The sequence below is a fragment of the Macaca fascicularis genome, chromosome 2 (assembly GCF_037993035.2).
Source record: "Macaca fascicularis isolate 582-1 chromosome 2, T2T-MFA8v1.1".
NCBI lineage: Eukaryota > Metazoa > Chordata > Mammalia > Primates > Cercopithecidae > Macaca > Macaca fascicularis.
In genome coordinates, this window is record NC_088376.1 from 110356630 (window position 1) to 110377048 (window position 20419).

Sequence of the window (20419 nt, forward strand, 5' to 3'; positions counted from 1 at the left end):
CTGGGATTACAGGTATGCAACACTGCACCCAGCCCTGTTGTCCCTATGGAAACCATCCTCTCTCATTCCCAGCGAGGTGCTGACGACAACAATGAAATACCTGCCTTTAGCCATAGGGCTTGGGAAGGGGACAGGCAGGTAACCTTATTCATAGCCAACTGGGCTCCCTTTCATCTTCCATTGGATTGAATGATGCAAAAACATAGGGCTGAATCTGCTAGGGCCACTGTTGGGAAGACCAAGAGTGAAGCTGACCCAGAGAGGACAAAGTCAAGAGATGGATTCCTTTTGAGGCTCAAACTATATTGTACTTAAGTCAGCCCTGCACCTGGCTGAGTTATATGAACCAAAAACTCCCTTTCACTTACTCTGATTTGGGTTGAATTTTCTGTTCTTCATAACTAAAACAGTCCTTACCACCCACTTCAGTATCGCTGGCCTGTATCTTTATCAAGGACAGTCAATGGAGGTGAGATAACTGACCACTGAGCTGTGTGACACCAAGTGACTGCACTGGGCCCAAGTCTCCTTTTCATTCCTGCAGGGGATAAGGGCTCCAATCAGAGAGAGAGAAAATGGACAATCCTCCTGATTCCAGAGCCCTCCTGTTACTCTGCACCAACACTTTCTGTCATCATCTCATCATTCAAAGAGCTCACAAACACTACACACCCCTTACAACCTCATCATTAAACATCTACTCCACACCAATGGGCCAAATGAACTCTTCTAGTCAGGAAACACAAATACTCCCTTATGTGCTAAAATTGAATTAAAAGGTTAATGAAGGCTGAACACAATGGCTCATGCCTGTAATCCCAGCACTTTGGGAGGCTGAGGCAGGCGGATCACCTGAGGTCATGAGTTTGAGACCAGCCTGGCCAACACGGTGAAACCCCGTCCCTACTAAAAACATAAAAATTAGCCAGGTGTGGTGGCAACATGCCTGTAGTCCCAGGTACTCGGGAGGCTGAGGTGGGAGAATCGCTTTCAACCCAGGAGACAGAGGTTCCAGTGAGCTGAGATCACACCACTGCACTCCACCCTGGGCAACAGAGTGAGACTCCATCTCAAAACAATAAAAATAAAATGGTTAATGAAGGTAAAAGGTTTAACCAAGAAGGTCCCATAATGAGCCAGTGAGCCAATGGCCAACCAGGGCCATAAAGCCACAAAACTGGTTTCACCACAAAACTGGTTTCAGCCAGCATCAGACCATGCACCCTTTGACCTTCATAGGCAGAGCCCCATGAAGCCAGGGTTGTGCACTCCACACTGATACCATGTATAGTTGTGCCACAGACCGATCTTACTAGATATGCCTCTATTTCAGCCACAGAGTCAAGTTCATAACAAGTTACCTGACTACTACGTTAACCAAAAAGGAAATGGGAATATGCTATGACTGTCAGAGAGAAGCGGGAGGGGAGCTCTGTTCACTGAGCTTCGGTTTTCCTCAACAACAGATTCAGCAAGTACAGCACCAATCCGGGGACCACAGAACACCACAGGAAGAAAGGGCACTTTGTCCATACCTGACAGGCAAAAGGTACAGAGATGAGCTAGTCAAGCTTCAATGAGCTCTAAATAGTGAGTGCGGTGTGATGGTGAGTTAGGTCCCTTGACTGAGTCCCTCAACTGAAGACCTTTTTTCTCATTTATATCAGTGCTCGGCCCAGAGACAGTCAACTGAAAACAGTACAGTCCAGAAGGAACAGAGGGCTGGGGTCAGGAGACCTAGAGTTCCAAACTAAATAACTGGCCGGGCGCAGTGGCTCATGCCTGTAATCTCAGCACTTTGGGAGGCTAAGGCGGGCAGACCACCTGAGGGCAGGAATTCGAGACCAGCCTGGCCAACATGGTGAAACCCCATCTCTAATAAAAATACAAAATTAGTTGGGCGTGGTGGCGCACACCTATAGTCCCAGCTATTCGGGAGGCTGAGGCAGGAGAATCACTTGAACCCAGGAGGCAGAGGTTGCAGTGAGCTGAGATCACACTACTGCACTCCAGCCTGGGCAACAGAGCAAGACTAAAATAAAAAAATTTTTAAATTAAAAAAATAAGTAAGTAACTGAGGCACTTAATCATTCTGAGCCCCAGCTTCCTTACCTGGAAAAGAGATTTAGAATCTGTACTTTTTGGATTGTGAGGATAAAACAGGACCTGACAGATCTGAAAAAATTAGGTGCACGATACAAATACTAGACAGCACTGGAAGTCTATGTCAGACCACTCTCAGGGATGTGCAATTGTTCTGACTGCCCAGGGACAAGAAGGAGACAGCCTGTGTGTCTGCCAGGATACTGCCGCACACCCATGCAGCATGTGTGAGCAACTCAGGGTATGAACCCAGACCCAGCTGGCCACAGCTAGAACAAACACAGATCTCAGTTTTACTATAATAGTTATGCTTTGGCATCATTTGGTGTTTCCTTTCAAAAAAAGTTACTCAATAAATGTATAAACTAGCCAGGCGCAGTGGCTCACACCTGTAATCGTAGTACTTTGGGAGGCTGAGATGGGTGTAATCACCTGAGGTCAGGAGTTCAAGACCAGCCTGGCCAACAAGATGAAACCCCGTCTCTACTAAAATTACAAAAATTAGCTGGGCATGGTGGCGGGTGCCTGTAATTCCAGCTACTCGGGCGGCTGAGGCAGTAGAATTACTTGAACCCTGGAGGTGGAGATTGCAGTGAGCCAAGATTATGCCACTGCACTACAGCCTGGAGCAAAACTCCATCTCAAAAAAAAAAAAATGTATAAACTAAGTATCTATATGGTACACTGATAAAGCTGTTAAAGTACATGAATTCACAAATCAGAAGCTAACCAACCTCAATCTCACTGGCAGATCCCTGCCTCAGCCAATCTCCACCCAATGCTCTGTGCTGGCCTCAGGAACATGCCGAGTACCCACCCACTCAGGCTGCTCCGTAGGCTCTCCTTGTTTGCGGTCAGAGTCCACAGGCGGGGGCGAGTAATCCTTTACAGGGGTGGTGAATTCCACAGGTCCTGTTCCTGGCAAGGGGAGTTTCAGCAGTGGGTAGCTGGGATGAACAAAAAGGAGAAAAGGTTAGACACTATGAGAGGCAGTCCTCTCTCAGCAGTGACACAGGAGCCACTGGAGTTAATAACTAAATTCTGTTAGGACTGTACAAATGTGCAAAATATTAGAATCACAAAATTGCAAAGCCAAAACTCAGAAGTCATCTAGATTAGAATTTTTCTTTCTTTTTTTTTTTTTTTTTTTTTTTGAGACGGAGTCTTGCTCCGTTACCCAGGCTGCAGTGCAGTGGCCGGATCTCAGCTCACTGCAAGCTCCGCCTCCCGGGTTTACGCCATTCTCCTGCCTCAGCCTCCCGAGTAGCTGGGACTACAGGCGTCCGCCACCTCGCCCGGCTAGGTTTTTGTATTTTTTAGTAGAGACGGGGTTTCACCGTGTTAGCCAGGATGGTCTCAATCTCCTGACCTTGTGATCCGCCCGTCTCAGCCTCCCAAAGTGCTGGGATTACAGGCTTGAGCCACTGCGCCCAGTGAATTTTTCAAACTTATTTTAGTCACATAAACCTTACAGAGAAGCCCAACTGGTAAAACAGACTGTTCTGTTAAATGTTTTCAGGCTGTATAAGCTAAGTATGTATAAGTATACTTAGTTATAACATTATATATAACATTAATATATATAAACATATATACACACACACACACACATACACACACACAAATAGATAGATAGGCGCCCGTCACCACACCCAGCTAATTTTTGTATTTTCAGTGGAGACGGGGTTTCGTCATGTTGGCCAGGCTGGTCTTGAACTCCTGACCTCAGGTGATCCACCCACCTCAGCCTCCCAAAGTGCTGCGATTACAGGCGTGAGCAACCATGCCTGGCTAGTTTATACATTTAATGAGTAACTTTTACTGAAAGGAAACACCAACATTAACACCACCATGTTATAATATATAACACTATATATATCTTTTCAGGCTGGGCGCAGTGGGTTATGCCTGTAACCGCAGCACTTTGGGAGGCCCAGGCTGGAGGGTTGCTTGAGCCCAGAAGTTTGAGACCAGCCTAGACAACATAGTGAGACCTCCTCTCTACAGAAAATAAAAAAAATTAGCCAGGCATGGCAGTATGAGCCTGTGGTCCCAGCTACTCAGGAGGCTGAGGGGGGAGGACTGTTTAAGCCTAGCGGTAGAGGCTGCTGTGAGCCATGATTACACCACTGCACTCCAGCCTGGGCAACATAAGACCCCTGTCTCTGAAAGAAAAAAGTTTTCAGAGACTTAATAAAGGCAAGATGCTAAACACAAACAAAAAAATCACCTTGCCAAATCAGACATAAGGGAACAATAAAAAACAAAATTGGGGGTACCTTTAAAAATCCAGGATTCCAATTCGGATAGCTAAGCAACTGTTCCACTTGAAGGGACAGACCATGAAAATTCTGTGTAATTTACTAAGGATGTGGTTTATACTAGGATCATGAGGAAAGTAAGTTAATGGACCCAATATATGCAAAGGAAAAGCCCTGACCTTGCATCAAAAAGTTGGCAAACGAGCCGGGTGCAATGGCTCAAGCCTGTCAACCCAACACTCTGGGAGAGGCCAAGTAGGCGGATCATTGGAGCTCAGGAGTTTGAGATCAGACTGAGCAACACAGTGAAATCCCATCTCTACCAAAAACACAAAAAATTAGTGGGGCGTGGTGGTGTGCACCTGTGGTCCCAGCTACTGGCTGAGGCAGGACGATCATTTGACCCTGGGAGGTGGAGGCTGCAGTGAGCTGAGGTCATGCCACTACACTCTAGCCTACGTAACACGGTGAGACCCCATCTCAAGTGAAAAAAAAGAAAAAAGAAAAAGTTGGCAAATAGATGTACATTTTGTTTCACATCTCACTTTCTTAAAATTTAAAAATAACTTCTATATAGTACAATGTACAGATCTTAAGTATAAAGTGCAGTAAGTTTTTACATGTGTGTATCTGTGTAACTACCATCTAGATCAAGCTACAGAACATTTCCGGAGTCTCAGAAGGCAGCCTTGTTCCCACTCCCAGTCAACAGCACACCGCCCCAACCACCAAAGGTAACTATTAGAATCTCTATCACCATAAATTAGTTTTACCTATTTTTGAATGTCATATAAATGAAATCATCCATTCTACTTATATACTCTTTTGTGACTGACTGCTTTCACTCAAATTCTATCTGCTAGATTCCTCCACACTGGTGCATACAGCAGATCATTCCTTTTTGGATACATACTGTTCCACTAATGAATAAAGTATAGTGCATTTGTCTATTCCACTGGTTGAGGAACATTTGGCTGTTTCTGGTTTGAGCTATTAAGAGTAAAGTTGGGCCAGGCGCAGTGGCTCACACCTGTAATACCAGCACTTTGGGAGGCCGAGGCGGGTGGATCACCTGAGATTGGGAGTTTGAGACCAGCCTGACCAACAGGGAGAAACCCTGTATTTTTAGTCTCTACTAAAAATACAAAATTAGCCCGGTGTGGTGGCGCATGCCTGTAATCCCAGCTACTCAGGAGGCTGAGGCAGGAGAATCGCTTGAACCCGGGAGGCGGAGGTTGTGGTGAGCTGAGATGGCACCATTGTACTCTAGCCTGGGCAACAAGAGCAAAACTCCATCTCAAAAAAAAAAAAGAATAAAGTTGGCCAGGCCGGGTGGCTCATGCCTGTAATCCCAGCACTTTGGGAGGCCAAGGCAGAAGGATTTCTTGAGCCCAGGAGTTTGAGACCAGCCTGGGCAACATGGTGAAACCCCATCCCTACAAAAAAAAAAAAAATATGGCCGGGTGCAGTGGCTCACGCCTGTAATCCCAGCACTTTGGGAGGCCGAGGCAGGCGGATCACGAGGTCAGGAGATCGAGACCATCCTGGCTAACACAGTGAAACCCCGTCTCTACTAAAAATGCAAAAAATTAGCCGGGCGAGGTGGCGGGCGCCTGTAGTCCCAGCTACTCAGGAGGCTGAGGCAGGAGAATGGCGTGAACCCGGGAAGTGGAGTGTTCAGTGAGCCGAGATCGCGCTACTGCACTCCAGCCTGGGCAACAGAGCGAGACTCCGTCTCAAAAAAAAAAAAAAAAAGAAAGAAAAAAGACTAAAACTATTATCCTTTATTGGGTTTTGGTAGTCCCATAAGCACTTATTTCTGTTGGGTATATTCCTAGGATGAAATGGCTGGGTATGGAGTTATATGCATGTTTAGCTTAGTAGATGACACCAAACGGTTTTCCATAGCAGTTGTACAAATTTATGTTCCCACTATCACCAGTGTAATAGGAGTTTCAGTTTCTTCAAATCCTTGTCACCTCTTGATATTGTCAGTCCAATTAATGTTAACCATTTAGAGGAAGAGACAGTGGTATCTCAGCATGGTTTTAATGTACATTTTCCTGATAAGAAACAATTTAAAAAATTATTTCAGACTATACTCCAAAACAGGTATAGTCTAAATATAGAACAAAAACTGGCCATACTCTGTGATTACTATGCACGTGCTGTAGTTTACTACTGGCCACTTGGATATAGCCTCTTTTGTGAAACGCCTCTTCAAGTCTTTTGACAATACCATGTTTTAAATAATTTAAATACATTTATTATGTTAATTACACAATCTCCTTACCTTCATGAAAATCAATTTTTACTTTTCTCTGGCTTTTCCATCTTTACCTACACTCAAAAACCATGTATTAAGTATGTATTATATGCTGGGCACTGGGGATATAAAAGATAACACTACGGTCTGCCTCCAAGATGCTCTAAGTAGGAAGAGAGAAACAACTGCAAGAGAATGTGATCAGAATTCATTTAGGGCTGCTCTGCCTATGAAGTAGCCATTCTTTATTCCTTTACTTTTCTAATAAACTTGCTTCCACTTAAAAAAAATTAATTTAGGCCAGGCACGGTGGCTCACGCCTGAAATCCCAGCACTTTGGGAGGCCAAGGTGGGTGGGTCACATGAGGTCAGGAGTTCAAGACCAGCCTGGCCAACATGGTGAAAGCCCGTCTTTATTAAAAATACAAAAATTGGCCAGATGCAGTGGCACACACCTGTAATCCTAGCTACTCGGGCGGCTGAGGCAGGAGAATCACTTGAACCCGGAAGGTGGAGGCTGCAGTGAGCTGAGATCGTGCCATGCCAGTGCACTCTAGCCTGGGCAACAGAGAGAGACCCTGTCTCAAAAAAAATGTAGGCTGTGGCTACAGCATTTGCATAGTAATCACAGAGTATGGTCAGTTTTTGTTCTATATTTAGACTATACATGTTTTGGAGTCTGCTTGTGCTTTCTGGCTGTGAAGGTAGAAGACTAGGAAGACAGTGAATAATAACAATGAAATACTCTTACATGATATGTAATATGTGCCAGGCACTATTCTAAGCACTTGACATGTACAGATATGCCTTAACTTATGATGGGGTTATGTCCTGATAACACTGTTGTAAACTGAAAATACCTTTTTTTTTTTTTTTTTGAGACGGAGTCTCGCTTTGCCGCCCAGGCTGGAGTGCAGTGGCCGGATCTCAGCTCACTGCAAGCTCCGCCTCCCGGGTTCACGCCATTCTCCTGCGTCAGCCTCCGGAGTAGCTGGGACTACAGGCGCCCGCCACCGCGCCCGGCTAGTTTTTTGTATTTTTTTGGTAGAGACGGGGTTTCACCGTGTTAGCCAGGATGGTCTCGATCTCCTGACCTCGTGATCCGCCCATCTCGGCCTCCCAAAGTGCTGGGATTACAGGCTTGAGCCACCGCGCCCGGCCAACTGAAAATATCTAAGTCAAAAATGCATGACTAGGCTGAGCAAGGTGGCTCATGCCTATAATCCCAGCACTTTGGGAGGCTGAAGTGGGCAGGTTACTTGAGGTCAGGAGTTTGATACCAGTCTGGTCAACATGGTGAAACCCCATCTCTACAAAAAATACAAAAAATAGCCAGACGTGGTGGCTCACACCTGTAATCCCAGCTACTCAGGAGGCTGAGGCAAGAGAATCACTTGAACCTGGGAGGCAGAGGTTGCAGTGAGCCAAAATTGCACCAGCCTGGGCAACAGAGTGAGACCCCGTCTCGAAACAAAAATAACACAATGTGATTCCAATTTCCTCTCCAAATTAAAATCCACCTTCTCTCACCATGAGCAGCAGCTTGTTGAATCAAATGACTCAATGACTCACATCACTCTCTGACCTGCACGTAGGGCAGTCCAACTAACATGGCATATGGGTGCTCTTCCTTTTTTTTTTTTTTTTGAGACGGAGTCTCCCTCTGTCGCCCAGGCTGGAGCACAGTGGCGCAATCTCGGCTCACTGCAAGCTCCGCCTCCTGGGTTCGCACCATTCTTCTGCCTCAGTCTCCTGAGTAACTGGGACTACAGGCGCCCGCCACTACGCCCGGCTAATTTTTGTATTTTTAGTAGAGACGGGGTTTCACCTTGTTGATCAGGATAGTCTCAATCTCCTGACCTCGTGATCCACCCGCCTCGGCCTCCCAAAGTGCTGGGATTACAGGTGTGAGCCACCACGCCCGGCCCTGGGTGCTCTTCTTTACCCCATGGTGCACCCACCGCTTACCAGGGCAGGTCCAGAGTAACAGCACCCTCTGTCTTGCTGGGCTGCTGCTGGGACATATCTTGGGCCCAGTGGTCTAACCTCCAAGAGTTACAAACAGACACCTCTTGCCATAACGCCTACTTGCTACACATTTCATCAGATATTCCCAGAGGAAAGAACAGTCACTGCACCCAGGGGCCAGGCAGGAAGAACAGCTAACTCTAGCTCACCTGCAAGGCTCAGCACCGGGTTCATTTGAAGTAGTATCCTTGGCTCTCAGTCACTGAAACCTGCAGCCTCAACGGCAGCTCAGAGAAGAAAGTCACACATCCTCAGTGCTGTTTGGGGTGAGCCTGACTCCTCATATACAGATGCCCTCTCTCACTTCCGGATTCTTCTGCCTGATGGAGACCGACACATTCCCAAGCTGTCATTGACCACCACCCCCTCTAGTGCTGCTCTGTACTTTCCCTGGGGTGACTCAGTGGTGGTGAGCCAGTGGTGTGCAAAAAGTATTTCTGCAGCTCAGGTGGCTGTTAGATCTGAATAGGGAAATTAAGTGCAGCAGTCCTTTGGGTTTGGCTGTACAAGCCTTTCATCCCAGGAACAATAAAAGGTTAAGCAATTAAATGGAAACTGAATGTCGAACAAAACTACTAGAAGAAGTCTATATCCATACTTTATTTTCTGTATGGAAACCGAATGTCGAGCAAAACTACTTAGAAGCAGTCTATATCCATACTTTGTTTTCTGTAGGCAATCCCAGGCTCTGGAAGAAGGGGGCACTGCTCTGCTGCTCTGGACACAAAAGCTTCTGAGGTTGAAGACAATGGTGAAGCTTGTGTCCCTGGGTCCATAATCTCTGGTTTTCTGGCCAAGTCCCAGAATCTATGGATTCTCTTATACAACCTTTTATTAGTCTTTGGAGGTTGAGAGACTTCACCCAGCCTTGGAAAAATGTTCTCAAGTCAATCAGGTTTTAAGAAAAAAAATAAAAAAAACTTTTAAGATCACATGACAAAGATACTGGTTTGAGAAAATAAGTACACAGCACTAAGAATGAGACAGTACAAGACTGGGTGTGGTGGCTCACGCCTGTAATCCCAACACTTTGGGAAGCCGAGGCGAGTGGATCACTGGAGCTCAGGAGTTTGAGACCAGCCTGGGCAACATGGCAAAACCCCAGCTCCATTAAAAATACAAAAAATTAGTGGTGCACGCCTATAGTCCCAGCTACTCAGAGGGCTGAGGTAGGCGAATCACTTGAGCTCATGAAGTCGAGATTGCAATTAGCCACTGCACTCCAGCCTGAGCAACGGAAGCAAGACCCTGTCTCAAAGAAGAAAAAAAGAAAAAGAATGGGATAATACAGAAGGGTCTTTCCTCCTTCTTTTTTTTTCTTTTGGACATGGAGTCTCACTCTTTTGCCAGGCTAGACTGCAGTGGAGTGATCTCAGCTCACTGCAATCTCCGCCTCCTGGGTTCAAGCGATTCTCCTGCCTACGCCTTCCGAGTGGCGGGGATTACAGGTGTATGCCACCACACCCAGCTAATTTTTGTATTTTTAGTAGAGACGGGATTCACCATGTTGGCCAGGATGATCTCGATCTCCTGACCTCGTGATCCACCCACTTTGGCCTACCAAAGTGCTGGGATTACAGCCGTGAGCCACCACACCCAGCCAGGTCTTTCCTCTTAAAAGAAAAACAGGGTGACTACAAAAGAGGAAACCATAGTACCATCAGAGAGTGAAACCAAAGGAGGGCAACATAATGAGACCCCATCTCTACAAAAAATGAAAAACAGCCAAGTGTGATGGCGCACGCCTGTGGTCGTGGCTTCTTAGGAGGCTGAGGTGGGAGAATCGCTTGAGCCTAGGAGGTTGAGGCTGAGGTGAGCTGTGATTGTGCTACTACATTCCAGCCTGGGTGACAGAGTGGGACCATGTCTCAAAAAAAAATTTTTTTAAAGAAGAAAAGAGAAAGAGGTCAATTAACTTAGAGAAAAAAAAAAACCCCAAGAGCTGAGTTCTCAGAGCACTCCAAATTCATCACTTATGGGACACAGCTATAAGTATTTTATCTTGTACAACACAATTTAGCAGTTTAAACACCAATACAAACATACTGAGCCAGAGTGAGACCAGGTGACAGTAACACAGGTGCAAGCACCAGAGTCCCTATGGCTTGGATTTGAATTTGAACCCCAGTTTCCCTAATTTTTATGTGGACCAGGCAAATCTCTAAGTCCCTATCCCCTTTTGTTAAATGGAAACATAACTGCACCACTTCCTAATGTTATACCTGAAGCATCAACACAGCACCCAGCAAGAAACTCTCTGTGATGTTCATCTTTCTTTCTTTTTTTTTTGTACAGACAGGGTGGGTCTTACTATATTGCCCAGGATGGTCCTGAACTCCTGGCCTCAAATGATTCTCTCGCCTCAGCCTCCCAGTGTTGGAATTACAGGCATGAGCACTGCACCTGGCCAATATTCATCTTTCTTACTGATAATCAGGGAAGAGCTTGAGATCATTAGCAACTGAACTGAACAGAGAGTTCCCTCCTGACTTCTCATCCTCCCTTCAGCATAGCACTGAAAACATCTATAAATGTTAGAAAGACAATGAATCTGAAAAACAGAATTCTTTCCAGAGAAAATAATAAGATGGGCTCTTTTCACGACTGTCAGCGTTTCAGAGCTAAAAGGGTCATCAGATACCATCTTATATCAAACTCCTCCTTTACAACGTCATTGTCAGCCATAGCCTTCAGGCTTCTATGAGGCCTTGAGAAAGACAGACAGGAACAAGGGCAGCTACAGCTCTCACATCCTGTCCTTGGCAAGTGCAGCTGGCCACAAGAATCAACAAGAGGTCTGAAGCAAGCTCCATGTGAACACAAAAAAATGACTAGAGAGCAAAGAAGCAAGTCTCTGAGGTTAGCCTGCCACAGGCTGCCCAAGGTACTGTTCTAATGGACTTTGCCTTGCAACACACAAAGAAGGCTCCTGCACTTAACCCGGTACTAACAGGAAACCACTACTACTGAGAAATAAAATTGAAATATCATATCTTTCAATTATCTGTGTCTTAGAAGTATCTAAACATTATTTTGAGATAGAGTACCAGTGATGTGAATAAATCTGGTGAATCAGTAGGTCAGGGCCAGCCGGAACTATTTTATTATATTAGCTAACCATGCCAGGACTAGAGTTCTCCACTCACAGTTAGAAGGAGCCCAAGCTCCCACTGTGTAAAAAGCATACAGAGGCCAAGAGCGCCATAGTGGTTAGGGTTAGAAAACCTACTGTCCTTGGCCGGGCGCGGTGGCTCAAGCCTGTAATCCCAGCACTTTGGGAGGCCGAGACGGGTGGATCACGAGGTCAGGAGATCGAGACCATCCTGGCTAATACGGTGAAACCCTGTCTCTACTAAAAATACAAAAAAAAACTAGCCGGGCGAGGTGGCGGGCGCCTGTAGTCCCAGCTACTCGGGAGGCTGAGGCAGGAGAATGGCGTGAACCCGGGAGGCGGAGCTTGCAGTGAGCTGAGATCCGGCCACTGCACTTCAGTCTGGGCGACAGAGCGAGACTCCGTCTCAAAAAAAAAAAAAAAAAAAAAAAAAGAAAACCTACTGTCCTACGACACTGGTCCACCATATCCAAGGCAACCCAAAAACATACCAGCAGGCTAAGATGCAGAACCCCGTGAAGAGGATGATGGGGATGGGATACGATGCACAGAGGAGCCCATGGTTGTAGAAGGCCCGAGATATCTTCTCACGCAGCCTTTCAGTCAGGGTCATCCTCAGCCGAAGTCACCTTGCTGCCATCCCGGAAAGTGACCATGGATCACCCTGGCACACACTTGACGGCACTGACAAAGAACAACATGTGCAGGTACCTGGTCAGAAGGGAGAAAAGCCAGTTAACAAAGAGTACTTGGCTCTGCACACTAGGGCTGCTGGAGGGAGGCGATAGTTATGTGGCTGGGGAATGGTTTCAGAATGCCTGTATGTAAGTTCTAGTGACATCAATTCCAAAATACACACACACACTCACACACACACACACTCTCTCTCTCTCTCCCTCTCCCCCCCCACCGACCCAACTCCCTCCCTCCTATATTAGGCAATGCTAAAAGGCCACCCCACAAAGGGCATTTTTCTCATGTGTGGCACAGGAAACCATGCCTGTGTAACAGACGTCACCTTCAGCTGCTCTCTGTCAAACAGGCATTCTTCCCCACCCTTCTCTATGCACCAACCCCACTGAGAGAAGTCCTTGGGAAAAACCTTTACATAGGGATGGCCTCCCCAAAACACACTGTTGGACAAATAGTGATTCACTCATGAAGAATGTCCAGTGAGGTCATGCCTCAATATAAAAACACCAAAAAGCTTAGGTCTCTGACATAATGGTCACCAAGCAAAATTCACTCTGGTAGAACTCTCTGCTCTTGGTCCTACAGTCGTTCCTGGGAACATAAAGGTAGAGAGCACCTCCTGTTCTGCCTGCCCAGTAGCTGTCCCCTTCTACGAGTAACAGCAGCCTGGTGTGGCTCAGGGGAACCACCTCACTCCACAGGATTTAGCCTGGATTAACTATGAGTCAAGGTGCCCCGTGCTGACCCAAGCTACACCAATTGGGCCTCGCTCCCTGGACTTTGACTTCTGAACACAAAGAAACAGGAACTTGGATATTCATGATGTTTATTCATCCCACAGAGGTTCCTGCTCCCAAGATCCCCAGGCTGTTCTGGCTCCCATCCTTTCCGAGGACTGGCTCATCAACTTTTCTTTCCATTTTGTAAGCTATTCTATATCCTTCCAATAAATTATCTTTTTGCTTGTGTTAGCCAAAGTTAATTTCTGGTGATTTCAAACAAATAACATTAAACCAATAAAATCAGAATAGAAAACTCCAGGAGGCCCAGGGATCTAGAATTATCTTCCCTACTGAGTCCTCCCATGGAATCCAAGTTTAAACCTACTTCTCTTGTTCCATGTTGCTGTTTTCTTGTGCTACAGGGAACTTGCCCAGACACGTGTCTTGGCTTGATGGTACTCACTGATGAAAACCCAGACTCAAAGATGACTCCTCATAACTGTCAAGATCAGAAACAAGAAGTAAAAGGAGTCACACCACAGCCAACTCAAAAGCCAAAAGGAATGCCTATTGCTCGTTCTACCTTTCCGAAAGCAGAAGCCTTAAGTGCACATGCAAGTTTCCAGTTCAAGAACCTTCTATTATTTTGACATGGAGTCTCATTCTATCGACCAGGCTGGAGTGCAGTGGTACCATCTTGGCTCACTGCAACCTCTGCCTCCCAGGTTCAAGTGATTCTCCCACCTAGTCTTCCAAGTAGCTGGGATTATAGGTGTGCGTCATCACGCCCTGCAAATTTTTGTATTTTTTTGTAAAGACAGGTTCTCATTATGTTTTCCAGGCTGGTCTCAAACTCCTGGGCTCAAATGATCCAGCTGCCTCAGCCTCTCAAAGTGCTGGGATTATAGGCATGAACCACCATGCCCAGCCAGTACTTCCACTACTTTTTTTTTTTTGAGATGGGGTTGCCCAGGCTGGAGTGTAGTGGCACAATCTTGGCTCACTGAAATCTCTATCTCCTGGGTTTAAGCTATTCTCCTGACTCAGACTCCCGAGCAGCTGGGACTACAGGCAGCCGCCACCACGCCTGGCTAATTTTTGTATTTTTGGTAGAGACCAGGCTCACCATGTTGGCCAGGCTGGTCTCAAACTCCTGACCTCAAGTGATCCACAGCCTCGGCCTCCCAAAATGCCGGGATTATAGGCGTGAGGCACTGAGTCCAGCCACTTCATTACTTTTTATGGCTGAATATTTCATCAAATGAGCATGCCACATTTTGTTTATCCATTCATCAGTTGATAAACATTTGGGCAGTTTCTATGTTTTGCCTATTGTGAATAGTGCTGTGATGAACATTCTAACATTCCTGTATTTGTTTGAACACCTGTTTTCTTTTTCGTTTTTTTTTTTTTTTTTGAGATAAAGTTTCGCTCTTATTGCCCAGGCTGGAGTGCAGTGGCGCGATCTCAGCTCAATGCAACCTCCACCTCCTGGGTTCAAGCGATTCTCTTGCCTCAGCTTCCTAAGTAGCTGGGATTACAGAAGCCCGCTACTACGCCCGTCTAATTTTTTGTATTTTTAGTAGAAATGGGATTTCATCATGTCGGCCAGGCTGCTCTCGAACTCCTGACCAGGTGATCCACATGCCTCGGCCTCCCAAATTGCTGGGATTACAGGCATGAGCCACCACACCGGGTCAAATTATTCTTGTTTACTTGGTCTCGAACTCGAACTTTTTTTTTGAAACAGAATCTTGCTCTGTTGCCCAGGCTGGAGTGCAGTAGTACGATCTCGGCTCACTGTAGCCTCCGCCTTCCAGTGGTTCAAACGATTCGTGCCTCAGCCTCCCTTGTAGCAGGGAGCACAGGTGCAAACCACTACGCTAGGCTAATTTTTGTATTTTTAGTAGAGATGGGGTTTCACCATGTTGGCCAGGCTGGTCTAGAACTCCTGACCTTAGATGATTTGCCAGCCTGGCCTCCCAAAGTGCTGGGATTACAGGCATGAGCCACCGGACCCTGTCTCAATTTTTTTTTCTTTTTTAGACAGAGTCTTGCTCTGCCGCCAGGCTGAAGTGCAGTGGTGCGATCTCGGCTTACTGCAACCTCCGTTTCCTGGGTTCAAGCAATTCACCTGTCTCAGCCTCCTGAGTAGCTGGGATTACAGATGTGTGCCACCACACCCAGCTAATTTCTGCATTCTTAGTAGAGACGGGGTTTCACCATCTTGACCAGGATGATTTCAATCTTTTGATCTCGTGATCTGACCGCCTCAGGCTCCCAAAGCGCTGGGGCTACAGGTATGAACCACTGCACCTGGCCAACCTTTTTGTTTTGTTTTGTTTTGTCTGAGACAGAGTCCCGCTCTGTCTCCCAGGCTGGAGTGCAGTGGCACAGTCTCGGCTTACTGTAACCTCCACCTCCTGGGTTCAAGTGATTCTCCTGCCTTAGCCTCCCAAGTAGCTGGGACTACAGGCACCCACCACCATACCCGGCTAATTTTTTATTTTTAGTAGAGACGGGGTTTCACTATATTGAACTACTGACCTCATGATCTGCCCTCCTTGGCCTCCGAAAGTGTTGGGATTATAGGCGTGAGCCACCGTGCCCAGCCACCCCCAATTCTTATTTTTACTTTTCTGTTGTTGTTGTTCAGTTGGGGTTTTTTGTATTTTTTTTCTTTTTGTTTTCTTTTGAGTATATTCATTCTTAGGAGTGGAAATGCTTGGTCATAAGGTAATTTTCCTCAATATCTTCTTCTAAAAATGTGTAGTTTCACATTTGTTTAAGTCTGTAATCCAGCTGGATGCAGTGACTCATGCCTGTAATCCCAACACTTTGGGAGGCTGAGGTGGGAAATCACTTGAAACCAGGAGTTTGAGACCAGCCTGGACACTGTGAGACCTTGTCTTTACCAAAAAAAAAAAAAAAAAAATTAATAACTAGCAGGGCAGGGTGGCACACGCCTGTAGTCCTAGCTACTTGGGAGGCTGAAGTAGGAAGTTCACTTTAGACCAAGAGTTTGAGGCTACAATGAGCTATGGCCACACCACTGCACTCTAGCCTGGGCTACAGAGCAAGACTGTCTCAAAAAATAAAAATAAAAATCTGTGATCCATTTGAGTTAATTTTTAGATGAGGTGTGAGATATAAATTCCTTTTGTTCCCCTTTGGTCTAAAGATAGCCAATTGTTCCAGCACCATTTGGAGAAAAGACTATCCTTCCTCCATTGAATTGCTTGGCATCTTTGTCAAAAAGCAGTTGTCTGGGCCAGGAACAGTGGCTCACGCCTGTAATTCCAGCACTTTGGGAGACCGAGGTGGGTGGATCGCTTGAGGCCAGGAGTTTGAGACCTGGCTAACATAGTGAAACCCCTCTCTACTAAAAACAGAAAAAAATTAGCTGGGTGTGATGGCACACACTTGTAATCCCAGCTACTTGGTAGGCTGAAAACCGCTTGAACCCAGAAAACAGAGGTTGAGCAAGCCAAGATCACCCCACTGCACTCCAGCCTAGGTGACAGACTGACTCCATCTCAAAAAAAGAGAAAAAGGCCTGGCGCAGTGGCTCACGCCCATATTCCCAGAACTTTGTGAGGCAGAGGCTGGCGGATCACAAGGTCAGAAGTTCAAGACCAGGCCGGGCGCGGTGGCCCAAGCCTGTAATCCCAGCACTTTGGGAGGCCGAGGCGGGCGGATCACAAGGTCAGGAGATCGAGACCATCCTAACACGGTGAAACCCCGTCTCTACTAAAAATACAAAAAAACTAGCCGGGTGAGGTGGCGGGCGCCTGTAGTACCAGCTACTCGGGAGGCTGAGGCAGGAGAATGGCGTAAACCCAGGAGGCGGAGCTTGCAGTGAGCCGAGATGGCGCCACTGCACTCCAGCCTGGGTGACAGAGCAAGACTCTGTCTCAAAAAATAAAAAAAAATAAAAATAAAAAGAAGTTCAAGACCAGCCTAGCCAACATGGTGAAACCTCTTCTCTACTAAAAAGACAAAAATTAGCTGGGTGTGATAGTGAGTGCTTGTAATCCCAGCCACCTGGGAGGCTGAGGCAGGACAATTGCTTGAACCTGGGAGGCGGAGGCCACAGTGAGCCAAAGATTGCATCACTGCACTCCAGCCTGGGCAATGGAGCGTGACTCTGACTCAAAAAAAAAAAAAGAAAAACAAAAAGAAAAAAGAAAAAAAGGCCAGGTGCAGCAGCTCATGCCTTTAATCCCACACTTTGGGAGACCAGGGCGGGCAGATCTCTTGAGGTCAGGAGTTCGAGACCAGCCTGGCCAACATAGTGAAACCCTGTCTCTACGAAAAATACAAAATAGCCGGGCATGGTGGCGTACGCCTGTAATCCCAGCTACTCTGGAGACTGATGCAGGAGAATTGCTTGAACCCAGGAGGCGGAGGTTGCTGTGAGCTGAGATCGCGCCACTGCACTCCAGCCTGGGGGAGAGGGAGATTCCCTCTCAAAAAAAAAAAAAAAAAAAAAAAACTTGATAGAATTTTGATAGAAACTGCATTAAACCTGTTCATCAAATTTGCAAAGAACTGGCATGTTGAGTCTTCCAATCCATGAACATGGTATATTTCTCCATTTATTTAGATCTTTGACTTCTTTCATCAGCATTGTGTAGTTTTCAGCATACATGACTGTACATGTTTTGTTAGACTTATACCTATTATTTCACTTTTTTCAGCAACTATGTTTTCAATTTTGGTTTTCACATGTTCATTGCTAGTACACTGATTTTTTTATGTTAATCTTTTATCCTGCAACTGTCCTGAAATCACTTATTAAGTGCCAGAGTCTTTGTGTGTGTGTAGATTCTTTGGGAATTTCTACGAAGACTTATCATGTTATCTGTGAACAAAAACATTTATTTCTTCCTTTCCATAATTTCTTCAAATATTTTTTCTGCACCACTCTTTCTCCTTTTTGAGACTTCAAAAACATAAAAGATAAACCTTCTGTTATTGTCCTATGGGTCCCTGAAGCTCTGTTTTTTTGTTTTGTTTTTTTCATTTTATTTCAATCTCTGTTAGTCAGACTGGATAATTTCTATTATTCTACCTTCATGTTCACTGACTCTTCTGTCTTCTCCATTCTGCTATTGAGCCCACCCAATTAATTTTTCATTTAGATTGTCATATTTTGCAGTAAATAAATTTCTAATTTTCTGTTCATTTCAAGAGTATTCACCCTTACTTGCTATAGCAAGGTTTTAATTAACATTTTAATTATACTTTGGCTTTTAATTTTTTGGATCTGTGTCATGTTGCGGTTGCCATCGGTTGGCTGTCTTTCCCCCTCATGATTTTCCTGATTCTTCATAGCTGAAGTAATTCTGAATTACTGGACATTTTGATTATTATGCTATGTGACTCTAGCTCTTGTTTAAGTCCCACGAAAAATTCTGAATTTGCCTTTGCAGCAATCAACCTAATTAGGTCCAGTCCACAAGTTCCTATCCACCTTCTGTGGGCTGTGGTACCAATATGAGATCAGTTTTCTTTCTTTTTTTTTTGAGACGGAGTCTCGCTCTGTCACCCAGGCTGGAGTGCAGTGGCACGATCTCGGCTCATTGCAAGCTCCACCTCCCAGATTCATGCCATTCTCTTGCCTCAGCCTCCCGAGCAGCTGGGACTACAGGTGTCCGCCACCACGCCCAGCTAATTTTTTGTATTTTTAGTAGAGATGGGGTTTCCCCATGTTGGCCAGGATGGTCTCGATCTCCTGACCTCGTGATTCACCCGCCTTGGCCTCTCAAAGTGCTGAGATTACAGGCGTGAGCCACCGGGCCCGGCCGAGATCAGTTTTAAAAGCCTCTGAAGTATTATTTTGGTTTTTCCCAAGCATACTGGGCCAGTGTGGAACTACTTGAGCAGTAATCTACTCCACAGTTTGGTCCTCAAAGCCTCTGGTATGCTATTTAGGGTCAGATGCACATATGTTAATTCTGAAGAACAGCCCAGGAGTTCATATGCAACTTTATGAGTTTAATTTGTTGAGCTCCTTCCTCTACACAATCTTTCTAATACTTTCCAGATCTCAAAGGCCCCTTTCCTGGTCTTCTAGCTAAAAGTCAGGGGTTTAATTTCCCTGACCTGCTGAGTACCTCCCACAACTGTGACTACCTCCAAGGAAAAGCAATGAGAGAAAGGAAACAACAAAATCAAGCATTCCCTCCATGCTCCTGGGACCACAGTCCCTATGAATAGAAGACTTCCTCTCCTATCCATCTGCCAATGTCACTGCTGTCTCCACCGCTACAGAATTACATGGAGGGCCAGAGCAAGAGAAAAGGAGAAAAGACAAAGCAAACAACACATGAGACTTCTCCCTCCATCCCCGTTCCTGACCCACGATGATCCCCTTTCCTGCTCCTCAAACTAGAAAGACAGCTTCTGTTAGACCTCTTTTCCTGCACATCCAGCACATATTTCCAGGTTTGGGGCTGACTTTAAATCCAGGCTGGAAAATATTATATGGAGGAAAAAAATATGGGAAACTCACTACCAGTTCACTGGTATTTGGAGTTCTGCTTTCCTTCTCCAATTTGCGTGCTAACATTTACCTTTCTGGGGTTACTCCACTGATCCATGCATTCTGTCCAGGGATTTCAGTTGCTCTCTGTCAGACATAAAGGGTGGAGTTATGTTTACTCCATCTTTATCACAATCATAACTCTTAAACTTTTTTGTAATGTGAAAATCTTCATACATTTCAGGATTCTTTGCCTTTTTTTTTTTTTTTTTTTTTGAGACGGAGTCTCGCTCTGTCACCCAGGCTGGAGTGCAGTGGCCGGATCTCAGCTCACTTCTCCTGCCTCAGCCTCCCGAGTAGCTGGGACTACAGGCGCCCACCACCTCACCCGGCTAGTTTTTTGTATTTTTTTTTAGTAGAGACAGGGTTTCACCGTGTTTGCCAGGATGGTCTGGATCTCCTGACCTCGTGATCCGCCCGTCTCCACCTCCCAAAGTGCTGGGATTACAGGCTTGAGCCACCGCGCCCAGCCGATTCTTTGCCTTTAAAGAAACTTTTTTTTTTTTTGAGATGGAGTCTTGCTCTGTCACCCAAGCTGGAGTGCAGTGGTGTGATCTTGGCTCACCACAACCTCCGCCTCCTGGGTTCAAGCAATTCTTGTGCCTCAGCCTCCCAAGTAGCTGGAGTTACAGGCGTGTGCCACCCCACCCAGCTAATTTTTATATTTTTGGTAGAAAGGGGGTTTCA

General features: G+C 45.9%; 1 protein-coding gene across 10 annotated transcripts in view; it reads right to left on the reverse strand.

Moving 5' to 3' along the window:
- SCAP (SREBF chaperone) overlaps nucleotides 1-20419 on the reverse strand; it is a 69332-nt gene that overhangs the window by 21646 nt on the left and 27267 nt on the right. For 6 of the 10 annotated variants that reach the window (XM_074031967.1, XM_074031966.1, XM_074031965.1 and 3 more), the window contains exons 2-3: nucleotides 12262-12481; nucleotides 2921-3050 (exon numbers count right to left, since the gene is read on the reverse strand). Coding sequence is in view for 6 of the 10 variants with exons in the window: in XM_045384943.2 (XP_045240878.2) it covers nucleotides 2921-3050; nucleotides 12262-12383 (252 nt within the window). In the remaining 4 variants the exon portion in view is untranslated. Of the gene's footprint in view, nucleotides 1-2920; nucleotides 3051-12261; nucleotides 12482-12788; nucleotides 13121-19763; nucleotides 19820-20419 lie in introns of those variants that run through there. The other 4 variants (XM_074031962.1, XM_045384940.2, XM_074031963.1 and 1 more) reach the window with 2 other exon arrangements.